Raw genomic sequence first — 18,579 nt, forward strand, 5'->3', positions numbered from 1 at the left:
TATCCTGATGGGAGTTATGATCTATAAAATCAGCCAGTGAATTTTGAAGATGTAAAGATTGAGTGACCATTTATGCCTATAGGTCCATAATTTTACTTTAATTTGAGTCAATTGGTGACAGCTTTAACACCATGCAGTTTTCTTGGTAACATTCTTAAGAAGTAGTTTGCCATTACCACTTTCTTCCTATAGCTAAGAGAGAGTGACTGACCCAAAGTCACTTCATGCCAACTGCAAGACTAGAATTCATAGTTTCTAACCTGATGTCTTAACCATAAATGCGAAACTGGCTATCTTACTTTAAATATAAAAATTTAAATAATTGAAAGAGAAGAATAATCCTTAAAATGAGCACTTTTGTTACCCATACTTCTCCACTTAATTGCTACCATCCATTACACACTTCAATCAACAATAGACAAACTTCTCAAAGCCATAAAACAATCCATAATCAGTTGTTTCAACCTAATCCTGGCAGTAAAAGAGATCTATTTCTTTAATTTCTTCAATTTTTGAGAAAAGTAGAAAATGCATGGTGCCAAGTCTGGACTGTGTGTAGATGGAGTAAGATGGTGTGATCCAACTTTACAATTGCGTCTCGGGTTGCTTGTGAAATGTGTTGTCACAGCAAATTTTCTTCTGCTGCTTCTTGTGCTTTTTCAAAATTTTGAATGTTACTAAGTAGTGCTCTGAGTAGATGCCAGGTTCAAGAAAATCCACGTGAATAAAACCATCTGCATCCCCAAAAACTATAACCATGAACTGAGGCTTTTGTTTCTCAGTCATCCCACATTTTATTAGCTGTCATGAGGCTGTGAAGTACTTTCTCACATTCATTCTTATTGCATGACATTAAGCAAAATTCAACACTTGACATTTCCATCCCTTTTTCTTATAATGTGAGGAATCTCTCCTGCACAAACTTTCCAATAGCAAAAAAAAAACAACCACCAGTAATGTGACTCACATCTTTGGCAGCAATTTCACCTTGACTGATCTGTCAATTGCCCTTAATCAGCTCATCAATCTTTCTCATGTAAAACTCTGGTTGCTGTCATAGATAATACACTTTGCTGTGGATTGCATGAATCTTGATTTTTTACATTTTGGGGGCCAAGTGTTGCAGAAAATTCATATCAACACAATCAACATCATAAAAACCCATGTTCTGGATCAATCAACACTTTGGCAGTCAAAAACTCATGGCAAGCTTCCCTTTGAGGAACAATAAACATAGCCTCATCTTACAACAACCTCCAGCCAATTATGCTAAACAGAACATGCAAGTGCTTTGTCTGTTGGCAAATTATAACTTTGGAGATCATATATAATGTTAGTAATACCAAAAAACATAACTGGTAGAAAAGGAAAGTTATCATTTAGGACTTGTTTTGTGCTATATTAAATCATCTTCCAGAATAGTTGCCACCATATATGGTAAAATATTCAAATTAAATTTTTATATTTCTAACAATGTTCTGAATATGTATTGTTCATATTAACAATCATCATTGGGCTGATGTACTAGTGGAAGAACATCCTGCATTATCTGTGTTGCATGAGAAAAGCACATCTTCCTCCCCCGTCTTTACCACTTTCTACAGAGGAACGATCGAGAGCATCCTGTCATACAGCATCACAGGCTGGTTTGGAAGCATCACTGCTTCAGATAGGAAGGTGGTGCAGAGAGTGGTGAGGATGGCCAAAAAGATCATTGGCAGTTCCCTCCCTCCCATCCAGGATATAGCACAGAAGCATTGCTTGAATAGGGTCCATATGATTATTTGGGACACTACACATCCTCTTCACAACCTGTTTTCTTTGTTACCTTCTGGGAGGAGGCTTCATGGTATCCGTAGCAGAACATCTGGATTCAGCCATAGTTTCATTCCATACAGCATTAACCTTATGAACTCTCAAGCTTTCTCCTTCCGTTATATATTCAAGATGGACAGTGTTTAATATTTATTTATTATGTATATGTAGGGGTGTGGTCTATACATATGTTGTATGTAGTATGTTTAAGTGTGTGTCATGTATGTGTTCACTTTGAGAGCGAGCAATTAAATTTCATTTTTGATGTGTACCATTGTGCTCACAGTAAAAAAAAGACAATAAAGCTTATCTTGTCTTGTCTTGTCTTGCCTTGTCTTGCCTTGCCTTGCCTTATCAATTTTCTCTTATTATATTGTTCAGAATGAAATTTATGCTTGTCTTCCAATTGATGCTCCCATTTTTTGTTGCTTATCAATTGCTTAGTAGAAATTCTGCATCCATTTGATCGTGAAATCTTTAAATTTAGTCTTTGAATCATATTTCAGTAACTGCTGCTATATAAGCCTAGCAAATCCTCTTTATTTTGTGACATGTAGTATGTATCAAATCAAGTTGTTATTATGATTTTGAGCTAGAAAGCACAATAAAATATATAGATTTGTATTTATTAAAAAAAATTTAAAAATTATATAAAAGTATATAAAATTACATAAAATACATTATTATAGTAATTGTAGCACCTCCTCCTTTGTTCCCCTTCCCCCATCGAACAGTGGAGGGTAGTGCATCCAGGTGAAAGCCTGATGAAATTTCAGAATTAGAATTTGAGAGAAATAAAATGATGGCACCTGCCCATTTGAAAAGAATCCATAGTCTGTAAGTTGGGGAACTAGGTTTCAACTAATTTGAAAATCAATATTGCAGATAAGTTGTTTAAGATGGCTCCTGGCATTTTCAAACTCCAATTGACAAAGGCTTTCCAAAGGAAGTCTTGAGGACTGGATTTTGCTGTTAACTTTCATTAGCCAGCATTTGTTTTTATTTAAAATGATCTTGAGAACCAGTGGAGCCCAGATCTAGCAGGGTGGGGGGGTGGGGTGGAAATTCAACCAGAAATTAAAAAATCAGGTTCTGGTTAGCTACGTAGATGACTACAGTGTGTTTAAAAATATATACTTAATGGTATTCATTCCTTCCTTCCTTCCTTCATTCATTCATTCAAGGTCTATAGCCACCCATCAATGACTCTGGCTGACTTACAATTAAATATTTATGTGATATGGGAATGTAACAAGGTGATTAGTAATCCTCTTGGCTACAAGCAAAGATCTTTTGGGCTAATCAATCTTTCTAACTGGGTTGAATGCGACATAGTGGAAAGTAGGTGCTCTTAACAAAGTTGTCTCCCCAGTGTTGATCCTCAGTCTGCACAAAGACTGGTGCTTTTATGTTCTCCAAAGACACTCTTCCCCACTCATCAGCAAATTCCTTTAGATCCATTAGAACTCAAACTCACAGGATTACAATACTGTACTTGGCCATTTTGGGAATGGCAAGGTGGCCAGTTGAGAAAGGGTGCTCATTGGTTTTCAAAAATGTAAACCAACTTCTTATCTAGTGGAAGAGACTGTTGTCACCAATTTGGGTGTGAGCCTGGTGCTGAGGCCGATGAAGAACACAAGACACGAGGGGCAGGCTTTTATTGAAGCGCTCCAAGAAAAGGGATCCTGGCCAAAATGCCAAGAAACCTCAAAACACAGCATTAAGAAAACTTCATACATTTTCACTAAAGCAGAAGTCAGGATAAGGTGGGATGTATAAGAAATATCATCTAATAAACATTTCAATAATAATCTAACAATTATTCTACTGGTCTCTAGCTGTCCCTATTCCTAAGCCTTGGCTAATGAATGATTCAGGAGTTATCTAATACACGTTCCATTTGCTCCAGGCCATCTCTATTCCTAACTTTTAGCTGAGTCTGCAAAATGCCTAACTCTTCTTACTTTTATCAGATTTCTAACCACCTAGAATTGTTACAAGCTTTACATGTTTATTTTCCCTGTGAATAAGCATTCTTTGTCCTTGCCAGTCAAACTCCCCAGTTCCAGGTCTCCTTTCAAGTGTATGCCATAATCAAGACCCAGTTCAATTTCATCAGCTCATCAGACTGATAATCAGAATCATCCAAGTATCAGAATGATCCTATGCTAAGTCAATTACACCCCTATTCCCCTATTACAGTAGGGGTGTGGGTGGGGTAGGAATTATATACTGTTCAGCCAAACTCTGAAAATTATCTAATTTTGATGTATGTCTCTTCTGTATGATGATCTTTATCTCATAAAAATGTTATTGCCAATGTTTAAACATTATGTAAACCTTTTTGTGCAAATGTAAGCTGCTTCTGTATTGAAATGTTTCTCAATGTAAGAACAAGTTCCACATTTAATGATTTGTGTTGAAATGGAACAGCTGGCCAATATCAGTCTGACTCTAAGTTCTCAGTTTTGTTTGTTTTAATTTATAGACAGCTGTTTCTTATTTGTCTCTTATAGTTTTACTGTCAACCCTGACAGAAGACACAGCTGTAATAAAACAAACTCATCAGCAAAGGCAAGGAATTGGATTCAGAATTATCCCCAATGTACTTCTGACTTTTACACAAGGTCTTTAGCAGCACCACAGTAAGGAAGTTCTCTTGCAATTTAAATCTTCCAACTGTATAAAATGCTGAGAAAACTCATACCATAAGGAGGCTCTTATGGCACAATTGGTAGGTTTTACTTTCACCCAGGAGTTCATTTGGAACATCATGTATTAAACAGCTTTTCTCTCAGTGGCAAATGGTTTCTGCATGAAGAAGAATGTCTTTGGATCTAGAAAATGTGAACCCTATCTTTCAAAATTCAAAAATGATCAGATCTTGCGGGCTCGTATCATGTGCCCTAAAGATCCACTCCCCAATGAAGAGAAGTCCTCAGTCATATACAGGATGGCATGTGAAAACTGCCATTGTAATTATATTGGGGAGACTGCAAAACAACTGAGGACTAAGGTACACGAACATGAGCTCGCCATTAAAAGACAAGAACAACACTCACAGGTGTGGGCACACATGACCACACACAATCACACCTTCAGTCTGGCAGGGGCCGAGGCGATCGCCTGTGATAACACCAAGGAAGCTTGGTTTTCTGACCACTCCTCGATCAATTGGCATATTGATATCCCCCCTCAGGGGTTGGGAAGAGGAGCGGCACGCATGATGCAAATGCAGACAACACGAGCACTCACAGAGCGCTCCATCAAACCAAGACCAGAACTGCATAATTACACAATCACCCCCCACCGCGGAATGTAAAAAAGAGGAAGAACAACTATTCAGAGCCTCCGGCATGAAAACACAGGCAATGGCAAGAACAATGACTATAGATAATAGGACTGACAGCAATCCTCTTCCGACAGCAGACACTCAGAGAAAATCACACTCAAAAGAATACGGCCAGTTGAAACAAAGAGAGGAGGGGATGGAGACAGAGACAGAGACAGAGACATAACTATATATATTGCTCTGTGTTGTTGAAAAACCATAAAAAAATCAGCACTTTCCAGCTCATGGACAGGATCACAGAAAGCAAATCAACAGAATCTCCAAAGACAAGTAGAATGACAATTTCAGCTCTGCTTAGCTGCCCTGCAGCCTATGTTCACATGCAAAAGATCCTGGAAAAGTTATATTTTCTAACGTTAAGAACTTCTGGTGTTCTTGAGCAAAGTGGTATTCAAAGGAGAGAACCTCTGCAAGGATGGATTTTGTGCAGACCTAAATAAGATATGTTTTGCTCATCCATTTTTTATTTTATTTATTTTTATTTTAATTCCATTTATATCCTGCCCTTCTCCAAAGACTCAGGGCGGCTTACAAGCTTAGCAGTAGCCTTCATTCTATGTATATGCCTGCTTATTAGGGCTTTCACACACACCCCAAGCGGCATTATTACAAAGTCAGCTTAATTGCCCCCAACAATCTGGGTCCTCATTTTACCTACCTCGGAAGGATGGAAGGCTGAGTCAACCTTGAGACTGGTGGGATGCGAACCTGCAATAATTGCAGGCAGCTGGTGTTATTTAAGGAGGCATTAGCCCACTGCTCCACCAAGGAGCAGTACAATACAATTCACTGTATTTTAAATTATTTTGTCAAGTCTAATGCAGTTGAAGATCTTAAGCTAAATCCTTAAAATGACAGAAAAAGATATCCCATTAATTTATTCAAGAAAGATGTTGTGCCAAGACCTATATTATTTATAACCACTTTGTACTAGTAATATAATGTAGAAACTATGACTTTCCAACAACTTTAGTCTTTCCTAATCTTAGCAATGTTAAGATATGTGGACTTCAATTTTCATAATTTCACAACTATCATGTAAAACACTGGTCTTAAGAATTAATTCAGCAACATCTTAATAGTTATATATTCACAGTCCCATTTTAATTTTTTTTAATTTAATACATTCCAGGGAGAATTAGGAAGAGTGGGTTTTACGAAATTTCCATTTTTATATAAAAAAACTTCTTTTAATATATTTTCTTCAATGCATTTTGATAAGGTTATTCTATACAGATAGAATAGAAAATAATCAGATAATTCCATCATACAATCAACTGAACGTGCATGAAAAATAAGCATTCAGTCCTGCATCCCCGCCCCTTTCCCCCCCAAAGAATAATGATTTACAGGGGAGAATTTTAGGTCATTAATCATGCAAGCAAACAGGATATGAGAATGCTGGTCAGTCATATTGCTAATTTTGAAGGAGTCATTTAACGTAGAATTTGACCATTTGTTCTGAGGAATTTTGCAAATAACTTTTCTGGACTTCCATTATTTCCATAGTAAATGATATAAACCTTTTAATATGTTTCTCTTTGCAGCTGTAAAAAACACAGTTGATTCCCAACAGCTTTTTCTTGGATCTCTATAACAGAAGCATTTAAGCATGACAGGAAAGAGAGAAATCATAAAAAATCTTTGAGAATTAGCTAATATAGGACTTTTCTTTGTAATCGCAAATATGGGCTTTGCTCTAGCCCTATAGCTTTATAATAAAAGTACAACTAACATTGGAAATTAGACCACATACCACAGATTCTGTGATATTGCCAATGTGCTAAAAATGGAATCTTTATGGGATTTAGCTTCTTGTGTTTTCCAATGGCTCCAAGCAACCTTGATGAGCCTATAACTATTTGCTATTAAATGTGCCAGCTAAATCTTTTATATAAAGATTCATTTGCTTCTGTTAGAAAAAGATGGACATAAAAACAATCATCTAAAAAAAGAGTAATTTTAAAATAACATATGCTGACCAATCTCCATTGTTGTGATTATTTAGTTAATTATTCCCATGTTTTAAAAGTAGCTAGTTTACTACTAGTAACAGTAAGACATTTCCTGACATTCATAATCTTTTCAGTTTTGCTTCTTTCTTATAAGTAAAAACCCCAATCTTCAATAAGCATAGAAGATATTTTAGTCCACAAACTTTCAAAAATAGAATTCCAATTAGGATCAAGTTATTTTTTCAGTTTTAAACTCCCTGGATAGTCAGTCACCGCTGTTTCTAGAGGGAGGGGTAAAATCTCCCTTCCCTCTCCTCAGGGGGAAAGTACATAAGGCAGCTTATGCAGGTAAAGAAAATAGTTAAGATTTAAGAGAGGTAAATCTCACCCAGTCTGGTTCGCGCTGCCTTAAAATTGCCTGATGTTAAGTGTGACTTCGGCTGTCTGGAGTCTAGTGATGAGCCATATTGCTATGGCCGGTCTTTTGTCTGCCGATTTAGAGGGTTGCCCTGGATCAAGCAGAATTGCTACCACCCTCCCACAATCCTACGGAGATCCTCTCCTTGCTGGTTGCCCCTAGAAGGTGACTTTCAACCCTTTCCAGGGTCCCCCAGCGAAGTGAAACTGAACGTGGAAGACAGAGCTTGCCTTCCAGACGTCCATATTGGTTGCCTTGGCAAACCTGAAGTCCATTTCCTGACATTCAATCTATAGCACATAACACAGAGATGGGAAGTAAAGAATGAAAAACCTACTCAGGCACCAATTTTTAATCTTACAGAAATATCACTAGATGTTGTCTAATTTTAAGACTGAATTATTCTCAGGAGAATAATTTGAATATTTTTATCTTTCTGTAGTACTTGGAACAGTCAAACTTCCTTGTGATTACATTTCATAATTTTAAATAAACAATTGCTAGAAGTACCATATTCAGACAGTTTCTCAAAAAAGAAAAAAAGAGGAATACAAACCTGTACATCAGATAGATTTTTGGTTCAATTCAATACCACTTTTCATGTGTGATCTGATATAGTATCATGACACTGAACTACCATTTGCTTTTATTGAAATGAGAGGTTATCATTTCATAACAATTCATAATATACTTCCTGTATGGTCCAAGCATCAGACTTATTACATGTAAAAAGGAATTCAATTTACTGAATTGCTGACTAGGGATTATTTTAAAATTCCATGTTTAAAAACACTCACAGCTTTAGTTCTACTTTTACCCAAATCTCCTTTCTATTTTTATTCTCTCCATTTATATCGTAATCAACGATATACATCATCAATATACATATATATACCTCAATATATATTGGCGCTCTGTAGCTGAGAAGACCATTTTTTTCTCAGTGTTTGAGTTTTTATGAAAACTGTTAAGGTTTATCTTTGCTCTTTAATGGGAATATTCCACAAAGTGAGATCAGATTTCCTATTCCTCACTTTTTCTTTACCTAAGCTTTGCTTTCCAGAGTCTGTTCCTGAATATACCGTGGGAAGAACCACATGGTCTAATTATCTGTTATTCTTATATGATGATTTTTGTAATGGCAAAGAATAAGCATGAGGAATTCTGAGGGCCCTTAATGCAGATATATGAAAAGTAAATAATACCACTAATTAGCCATTAATTAGCAACAATATAATATTATGTGCAGTATTTAACCAATTATTCTATGCTTATGTTGGCTTGGTATCCAAATGATTATTTCAAGGCTGATATGTCAAATTTGGCAGCAGAATTACTGGAAACAAATTATAGACTGTTTCTAATTCTACCCATCACAAGTACATCAAGATTTATTTGTAGAACCGCTGTATTGATTTGGGAACACTTGCAGCATAACAAAATGGGCTCCCTATTTAAGCTGAAAAGATGTAAAGGAGCATGTGACATATGAATTTCATCTACTTTTTCCTTAGTAGAAAAAGTTTTTCCTTTTTTTCTTCTTTCCTTTCTTTTTTTCTTTCATCAGTGTTATCAGCTTATATCTCACTCCAACTTTTCCAATGATCTCGAATGTAAAGAAAAATTAAAAGATTTATGAAGTGCATATGCTTTGTTATTGTCAACAACCAATAAAGGATAATATTTGTAGCTCAGGGATGAAATGAAGGGTCTTCGGTGCTCTCTGAGATTTTCTTGCAGATGTTTCATTATCCAAACATTATCAGTGCTCAGAGAGCACCAAAGATCCCCCATTGTCAACAACTGTTGAAGAATATACCTAACAATCCAGGCTGTGGGCAGGAATAATAATAATAATAATAATAATAATAATAATAATAATAATAATAATAATAATAATAATAATAATAATAATAATAATAATAATAATAATAATAATAATAATAATAATAAAAAGTTGGAAGGGATCTTGGAGGTCATCTAGTCCAACCCCCTGCTCAGGCAGGAAACCCTATACCATTTCAGACAAATGGCTGTCCAGTCTTTCCTTAAAAACCTCCAGTGTTGGAGCATTCACAACTTCTGGAGGCAGGTTTTTCCACTGGTTAATTGTTCTGTCAGGACATTTCTCCTTAGTTCTAGGTTGCTTCTCTCCTTGATTAGTTTCCATCCGTTGCTTCTTGTTCTGACTTCAAGTGCTTTGGAGAATAGCTTGACTCCCTCTTCATAATGGCAACTCCTGAGATATTAGAACACAGCTATCATGTCCCCCCTCGTCCTTCTCTTCATTACACTAGACATACCCAATTCCAGCAACTGTTCCTTATGTTTAGCCTCTAGTCCCCTAATCATCTTTGTGTTGTGATTCAGCATCAGCCTGTGGTTCCAGCAGCTGAGTCGGATGATTCTGAAGAGGAGGAGGAGGAGGGGTTTGGAGAACCTTTGGTGTCAGAGGAAGGTTCTGATGCACTGCAGGACTCTCAGCCTGGCCCCTCCCGTCTTGTTCTTCATCAGACTCAGCCGTGTGAGTACGAGGGATTGGAAGAAGATGATCCACAGCTGGCTCTGTTCAGGGACGCTAGGAGCAGGACGCAATCTAGCAGAGCAGAACAGAGGAAGGCAATGAGACAAGTTGGGAGAAGGCAATGAGAAGCCATGCCTTGGGACTGCTGATAAAAGGGGAAGGTGTGGGAGGTGCTGGTTGCTGAAGGCAACCGTTTGAAGATCTTCTGCTAGAGTCCTGGTCTGTTATTCTTGTTTAACTCTTGTTTGAACTTTTGGTTTAACTCTTGAACTTTTCATTTCACTTTTGTTTGAACTCTTTGTAAATAAATTTATTTGGGTTTTTTCCAGCCTGTTGACTATAAAAAGGGGTTTTCCCTGACATTCAATCAGGGCCAGTCATAAGCTGGAACAGAACACTTTGTTGTTCTTCTCTGTACTCTTTCTAGATTCTCAACATCTTTTTTTCATCGTGGTGACCAAAACTGGATGCAATATTACAAGTGTGGCCTTACCAAGGCATTGTAAAGTGGTATTAATACTTCATGTGATCTTGATTCTATCCCTCTGTTAATGCAGCCTACACTGTGTTGGCTTTTTTGGCAGCTGCAGCACATTGCAGGCTCATATGTGATTGTCCACTAGGACTCCGAAATCCCTCTCACAGTTGCTATTATTGAGCAAGGTATCACCTATATTATACCTGTGAATTTGGTTTTTCTTCCCTAAATGTAGAATCTTACTTTTCTCACCATTGAATTTCATTTTGTTAGATATCACCCAATGTTCAAGTCTGTCCAGATCCTTCTGTATCTGAAGCCTGTCTTCTGGAGTGTTGGCTATTCTTGCCAGCTTGTGGTGGTCTGCAAATTTGATGAGTTCCCCATCTATCCCCACATTTAAATCATTGATGAAGATTGTGAAGAGCACTGGTCCCAGAACTGAGCCCTGGGGCACCCCACTACACACTTCCCTCCATGTAGATGCAGTTCCATTGAGGATCACACACTGAGTATGGCCAGCCAGCTACAAATCCATCTGCTGGTGATGCTGTCTAACCCACAGTTTTCTATATTATCAACTGGTAGGTGGTGGCCTACTTTATCAAATACCTTCCTGAAGTCCAAGTAAATTATATCCACAGCATTCCTCTGATCCACTAATTTTGTCACTTGGTCAAAGAATGCAATAAGATTTGTCTGGCATGATCTGTTTTTGACAAACCCATGTTGGCTTTTGGTAAAGACTTTGTTTGCCTCTAGGTGTTCACTGATTCGTTGCTTGATTATCTTTTCCAAGATCTTCTCAGGTATTAAGGTCAGTGTGATAGGTTTGTAGTTTCCTGGATCCATTTTTTTCCCTGGGTGGGAAAAGATGGGAATTACATCAGCTCTTTTCCAGTCCTCTGGTAGTTCTCCAGTGATACAGGATCTTTGAAAGATATAGTTCAATGGTTCTGAGATCACATTACATGTCTAGTTTAATGAAGAGAAGGACTAGGGGTGACATGATAGCAGTGTTCCAATATCTCAGGGGCTGCCACAAAGAAGAGGGAGTCAAGCTATTCTCCAAAGCACCCGAAGGCAAGACAAGAAGCAACGGATGGAAATTAATCAAGGAGAGAAGCAACCTAGAACTAAGGAGAAACTTCCTGACAGTTAGAACAATTAACCAGTGCAACACCCTGCCTCGAAAAACTGGAAGTTTTTAAGAAGAGACTGGACAGCCATTTGTCTGAAATGGTATAGGGTTTCCTGCCTGAGCAGGGGGTTGGACTAGATGACCTCCAAGGTCCCTTACAACTTTACTGTTATGATTATGATTATGATATGGTCATTTTCCCTCCTATGTAGTATCCTAACTAGGATTTATTATGTTTCTTCTTTGGCAAGTAGAAGACCCTATATACCAGTCTGCTACTCAGCACAGGCAAAATCAAGCACAGTAAATATATTAAATGTGAACAGGTGAATTGACTCACCTTCTCAGTCTTACTTATCAACAGCTTGCTAAACTTTTATTTATTTATTATGTCTGGGAGGTGTCTTTAGTCCTGAACTCATTCTGTTATATTTTTAAATTTTAGACTCATATTTTAATTTTGATCTAATTGTATTAATTATGCTATATAAACATTTGTAAGGTTGTCTAAATGCATATCTTGATATTTGTGAGAACATATAGCTAGATTTCAACCTGACACCACTCTGGAATTAATGGTAAAACATACATTAATGACTCTTTAAAGAAATAACCATGACAAGAAATTAAAGAATATCAAGGAGAGTTACTATAGAAACTAATACCTAATTGAGAGCTCTTTATTATCAAAATAGAGAAGGAGAATACATTTAACTCCAAACCGGACATTCAGAAACACAGCAGAGGAAACAGAATAAAATAAGTCAGTTGTGTTGCTGAAAACAGATTGAAAAAGATAGACAAAATTTGAATAGGGAAAAGAAGTAAAGAATATAAAAATGTAACATTTTCTTGAGTGGATTGCCAGGGTGTATAATATGTACTCAAAGTGCATAGTAAAGTCCAGAGGTTTTCAAAGTGCCAAACATATCATTATTGTATTAGGAAATTTAATATATTAGCATGAGTATTGCTCAGCATAACATTTCAAGTACAGAATGCAAATATTATCTAAATTTACTATTACACTGGAAAAGCCATTGAATATCTTCTTGTAATAAAAAGGTTATTGAGCATCCAATTTTTTTTAAGAATGACTATTTCCTCAAGAGGTTCCTGGATTAACAATGCTGATTTGAAGCCCATTAATGAGAATTACAACTGTAATCAAAAAGTGGTAACTAACTTGTCCTACATTAAGTGTGACTGAAAGGTCTGGTAGTCATTGCTTGATCATAGCTTCTAGTGAGTGAATCCCCAAATGTATTTTTGAATAAAGTCTAAAAATTTATTTGTTTACTTGTTACAGTAAACCACTTTAATATGAGTATTTTGTCAGATGTAATATTATTATACTAGTTGTAATGCACACATTGCTCAATCATTTTCCATCTACATGTTCAAAAGAGAGGCTAAAATAGCATATGAATGGACATTGACCTATTCAACTATACCTCTGAACAATGAAGGTAAGAGCAACATCCAGAAGACATGGCTATGTTAATCTTGAAAAAGAAAGATTTTCTTTCAAAATGTGACAAGAATCACAATCATTCCACAAATTTTATATATTACATCTTGTTTTTTTCTGCTGTTCCTAAAATTCTATACATCATTGGAACAAAACAAGTTGACATTATTATAAACATTAATTTTTCCTTCTACCAATTTACAGAATAAAAAGTTGTGTTTCATTGCATCTGCAGATGTGCAGGTTCATATCATCTTCTGTCAATCATCTGAAAAATATTAAAGCATTTTTGAGTATGTTCAGAAGACTAATAAAACTAATTCTACAAATCCTTCCACATACTAAAGAACAAAGTCCAAACTAGCCATGACAATAATAGATTAAAGATGAAGTGTCCTTAATCATACTTAAAGCAGATTCAGTAGAATATGAATTCGTAATTGTATAATGCTTAGCTCTTTTAAATAAATGTACATTTTATTCATTTTCAAATCACTGTTTGTATACGTCTTATATCTTCCCTTTTGTTCCTTTGATTTCAAAGCGATAATCAGAATGCTTTTAAGTTTTCAGTTAAATTATTTTTATGAATATAAGTAGGTGAATTGAGCAGAAAATAGTTCAAATCTAAAATGGATGGTTGAACATATAAACAATAAGGGCAATTAATTTATAATGAATAATGAATAAGTAGCTTGACTTACTTGTGACTGTGACGCTTCAAAACATGTCTAGATTTTTTAGTGCTGATCTTGTGACATTTTGTTTTAAGTTCAGATGGTGGATAGCTGTTGAATCCATCTATTTTGACCCCCACCCAAAAGCACAAAAGTAAACATTTAGAACATTATACTTGTTACTGTGATACTTAAAAGCATGTCTTGATTTTTTTGTGCTGACTTTGTGACTTTTTGTTACAAATTCAAATGATGGACAGCTGTTGAATCCATCTATTTTGAAAAAGTAAACATTTAGAACATTATAAATAGTATAAAAATGCTTTCATATTGAATATTTTGCAATATTCTTTTCAACATTAAATTTACAAAAACAGAAAACATTTATACATGAATTGGGTCAGCTTTTTTATATTTAAGGTGCAATAATTGTTTAAAATTCCAATTTTGTTATTTTGGAAATAATTTTGGCCTTCCTTGAAAATTCTGTTTGAGTCAATAAATGAGCAAGTAGAAAAATAAAAATTAACTCCATTTATTAATTATTATTATTTAAACTTAACTTATTTAAACTTAAAATTATGATGTATCAACTCCCTCTAATATTAAAAATAATATTTGTATTAATAATATCAGTCTGAGTTGATCTTTCCTCTGTGCATAGACTTTTTCTCCTATAGATGGGAGAATTTGATAGAATTCCCATTCCAACTTTTTAAAAATTATACACAGCACCTATTTCATGAACAGAAGCGTTCTGTATTCCAGGGAGGACAATCCATGACCAGTTGGTCCTATGCCTCCCTCCAAATTGTCTTTGCTGTATGCAATGATTTTCAAAATGCCAATTTTGGAAAGTTTGGCTTAATGTAGAGTTTATACTTTAAAAAAAAGAAACCCACATTACTCTCTGTATAGAATGAAGACATAAAGAAGATGATTTGAAAAAGATTAATGCAATTAATTTGAGTGCCACTGCATTATTAAAACAATAATGAAGAAGAAAAACATTTGTGATGGGGAAGGCCTTGCACAGATTAAAAACCAAAAAACCACACACACATTACGAACACTTACTCTGAAGAAAACGTAGAAAAGGTTTCAGGAACATAATGGCATAGTTTAGTTCAGGCTTGTGAATTCTGCCAAGCTGAATTAGGTGCTGCTCCAGAGGGTAACTTGCTAGCTCTTGAAGCTCTGTGCTGTTATAGACCCGTCCCACAGAAACTACCAGCAAGACGTAGCCTTGACACTTGGCTCTTAGAGACACTTTCTTTAACACTGTTTTGTCCCATTGACTTGTTCCACCCACGGATATAATAATGATAACCTTGTGTTTCCTTGGGTATGGTGTATGTAAGAAAATGTGGTTAATTGTCCACTGTATAGCATGGCCAACAGCACTTTGACCATCCAATTGTTGAACATATTCCTGGATATATTTTTTCATGAGCTGTGTTGTATTGAAAGTCACTAAATCAAATTCTTTCTTTACAGGTATCACCTGGGTTTGTGGTTTGAATGCCAGTACAGCATGGCTCACCAAAGCTATTCTGTCTCCAACAGAAGAAGTTGCAGGCTGAGAGGAAATATCAAAATGGTTCAGAGCTCTGCTTAGAAATTCCTTCAGTTTCTCGAACTCGTCAGGATTTAACTTGCTTGAGCTATCCAGAATGAAAGCAGCATCCACATATTCCCATGGTGGTCTGGTTCTTCTGTTAAGTTCACAGGCAGCATCTGGTTTGCATTTATCTGGAAAAAGACAGAAAGTTAGGTTACTCTTTACATAGAACAAGATAATGCTCCAGGGACTGGTTTTATTGCATACTTAGGAACAGTAGTTTCAACAGAATTGTTCTCAAGCAAATTATTTGCACATATTTCCAGAATTGTGCTTGTTCCATTTTTATACCATGGTATTTTGACAAAGAAACTAATTGAAGAGTTCATGTGAGCCTTTTTTTCTATTTTACATTCAAATGAAACTTGACAAAAGGAATTTTCTCCAGTTCTCCTGGCAGAAGAACTACATGGAGAATCAATGTGATTACTTATTGTGATGTTGGACTGGAAATGTGGGGACCTGGCTGAGCCACTCCTATGGAGCTTGGTATATATATAGATAGAAAAACGCCCCCACAGCATGAACAAACGAGATGATACCTCTCGCCTACCAGCCATTTGGAAACCCGCCTTGATTGACAGACGAGTCCCAACCACTAAGAACGATACCAGACCCAATCTCATGATAACATCACATGACATCACCACCACACAACCATTCAAAAAGCAAATCCGAACCCACAATGATAACGAGGCACAACCACAAAACAGAAACCTAACTACAGCTGCAACATCAGCCACTTTAAACCCCTCCAAACCACACAATAAGCAAACTGACACCCACTATAAAAACATGGCACCACCACAAACACGAAGCCGAACAAAAGCAGCACAACTCACCAGCTCAGGTCTAAGGCTGGCAGCTGAGACCAGCCCATCCACTCAAAACACACCCCCACCCAATCAGAACACACCCACCATTCAAAACACACTCCCACCCAATCAGAACACACTTAATCCCCCACCCAATCAGAGCACACCTCCACACACAGAACACACCCCCTCTGGCAGTTTAAAAAAGAGGAACAGCCACTACCACATGCTTCTCTCAGAAGAAGGAAGCTGAAGCCACCAGCCTGATGATGACGGATGGGATTCCGTCTAAACGTTGCGCCTACACCTTCAATTCTACGCGGGAAAAAACCCGAATGACCGAAGACCCACATATAAACACCCGCGAAAACCTCAGAAAACACACACACACACACACACACACACACACACAGATATATATATATATATATATATATATGTGTGTGTGTGTGTGTGTGTGTGTGTGTAAATTACTAACAAAGAATTAAAGGGAAACTGAGATGCATTTCTGACTCTTTAGTCTTCATCAGTCAGCTATACCCTTCTGAGATTCGAACCTGGGCTGATTGCATATTAGGCAGTGTTATTTACCTCTGGAGCCACAGGATCTCTCTCGCTTTGTTAGCTTTCTGCAAGGGGAGATATGAGTCAAATGTTAACTATTTAGATTACCTTGCTAGGCCCCAAACATGGGGCAAATCTTTATTTCCTGTTTTCAGCCTATCTTGAAGGCCATCGAACAGGCTGTAGTCACACCGGACAGTTCATATATTTGTGTAAATTACTAACAAAGAATTAAAGGGAAACTGAGATGCATTTCTGACTCTAGTCTTCATCAGTCAGCTATACCCTTCTGACCTTGCTAGGCCCCGTGTTTGGGGCCTAGCAAGGTAATCTAAATAGTTAACATTTGACTCATATCTCCCCTTGCAGAAAGCTAACAAAGCGAGAGAGATCCTGTGGCTCCAGAGGTAAATAACACTGCCTAATATGCAATCAGCCCAGGTTCGAATCTCAGAAGGGTATAGCTGACTGATGAAGACTAAAGAGTCAGAAATGCATCTCAGTTTCCCTTTAATTCTTTGTTAGTAATTTACACAAATATATGAACTGTCCGGTGTGACTACAGCCTGTTCGATGGCCTTCAAGATAGGCTGAAAACAGGAAATAAAGATTTGCCCCATGTTTGGGGCCTAGCAAGGTAATCTAAATAGTTAACATTTGACTTCATATATATATGAAGAAACAGGGTACTGTATATAATTTGGTACAAAAACTACCCCTCATTTAAGGGCATTTTTTAAAAAGTGCATTTTATTAAAAAATAAAACAATGGACATATATTCAAGTAACAATTCATCAGAAACCCAAAGACACTAAACTCTTTCAGGCTTCTGCTTCAATACAAAAATTATCACCATCTATTTCAAATATGTGCATGATATTACTATTCTTCATACCATAGCAAAGTGTGCACAGTTGGAATCTTTTCAAAAATGGTGAGTAATCTCCCCCAGTGGGGATGGTGATGACTTGAAATTGTCCAGAATCATCCACCTAAAAATTAAAAAAAAATAAGTTTGCTATACAATGCATTATTTATTTATTAAGATTAAATCATTTTGCATCAGGAGCTCCAATAATTTACATGGTACTCTCTTCTCCTCTTAAAGTAAAACATAAAATTTAAAGGGTTTATTTCCATTCTCCACCAGCGTACTTGAGAATACATGCATATATTTTCAGCAATTTAAAAAAAAGGTTTAGGTAAATATACACTTCAGTAAGAAAGTTGTTTTGATATGAGAATTGCATCAAAAAAAGCATACCGCAGTCTTTCAGAAGACCACAAGGTTAAAAAAGAGGAACTGAAGTTTTGCTGTTTTGTGGGTGGAATTGGGCTGTCGTTATTCCACCAGAGAAATGTTGGCCTGCTCCCACTACAAGTGATATCATGCAAGCAAAACAAACTGCTATGTTAATCCATGTTTGCAGGTGTTTGTTTATTTATTTATTTCCCACTTGTATTATTTTTAATAAATAACTCAAGGCAGGAAACATGTCTAATACACCTTCCTCCTCCTATTTTACTTATAACTCTGTGAAATGGGTTGGGCTGAAAGAGTGATATTGGCCTAAACCCATCTGTTTTCCATGCCTAAGGAGAACTAGGATTAGTTCTGGTTTCTAGCCTAGTGCCTTAACTTAGTGCCAGAGACCAAACGGGTTCTCTGGTGTTATACTAACTAGTACTAAATTAAGACTGATTTCTGTTCCTACCACCCTGTGTGATGGTTATAAAGTTGATT

The 18,579-nt window shown here is 36.6% G+C and overlaps 1 protein-coding gene across 1 annotated transcript in view; it reads right to left on the minus strand.

Moving 5' to 3' along the window:
- Positions 1-14,897: 14,897 nt before the first annotated feature.
- Positions 14,898-18,579, minus strand: part of LOC308679010 (collagen alpha-6(VI) chain-like) — a gene marked incomplete at both ends in the record, with an annotated part of 61,175 nt that continues 57,493 nt past the window's right edge. Inside the window, 2 exons of the mRNA XM_081346246.1 lie at positions 14,898-15,586; positions 17,731-17,827. Of these exons, the coding sequence (XP_081202372.1) occupies positions 14,898-15,586; positions 17,731-17,827 (786 nt within the window). The remainder of the gene's footprint in view (positions 15,587-17,730; positions 17,828-18,579) is intronic.

Source organism: Vipera berus, assembly GCF_964194415.1.
Source record: "Vipera berus genome assembly, chromosome: Z".
Taxonomy (NCBI): Eukaryota; Metazoa; Chordata; class Lepidosauria; order Squamata; family Viperidae; genus Vipera; species Vipera berus.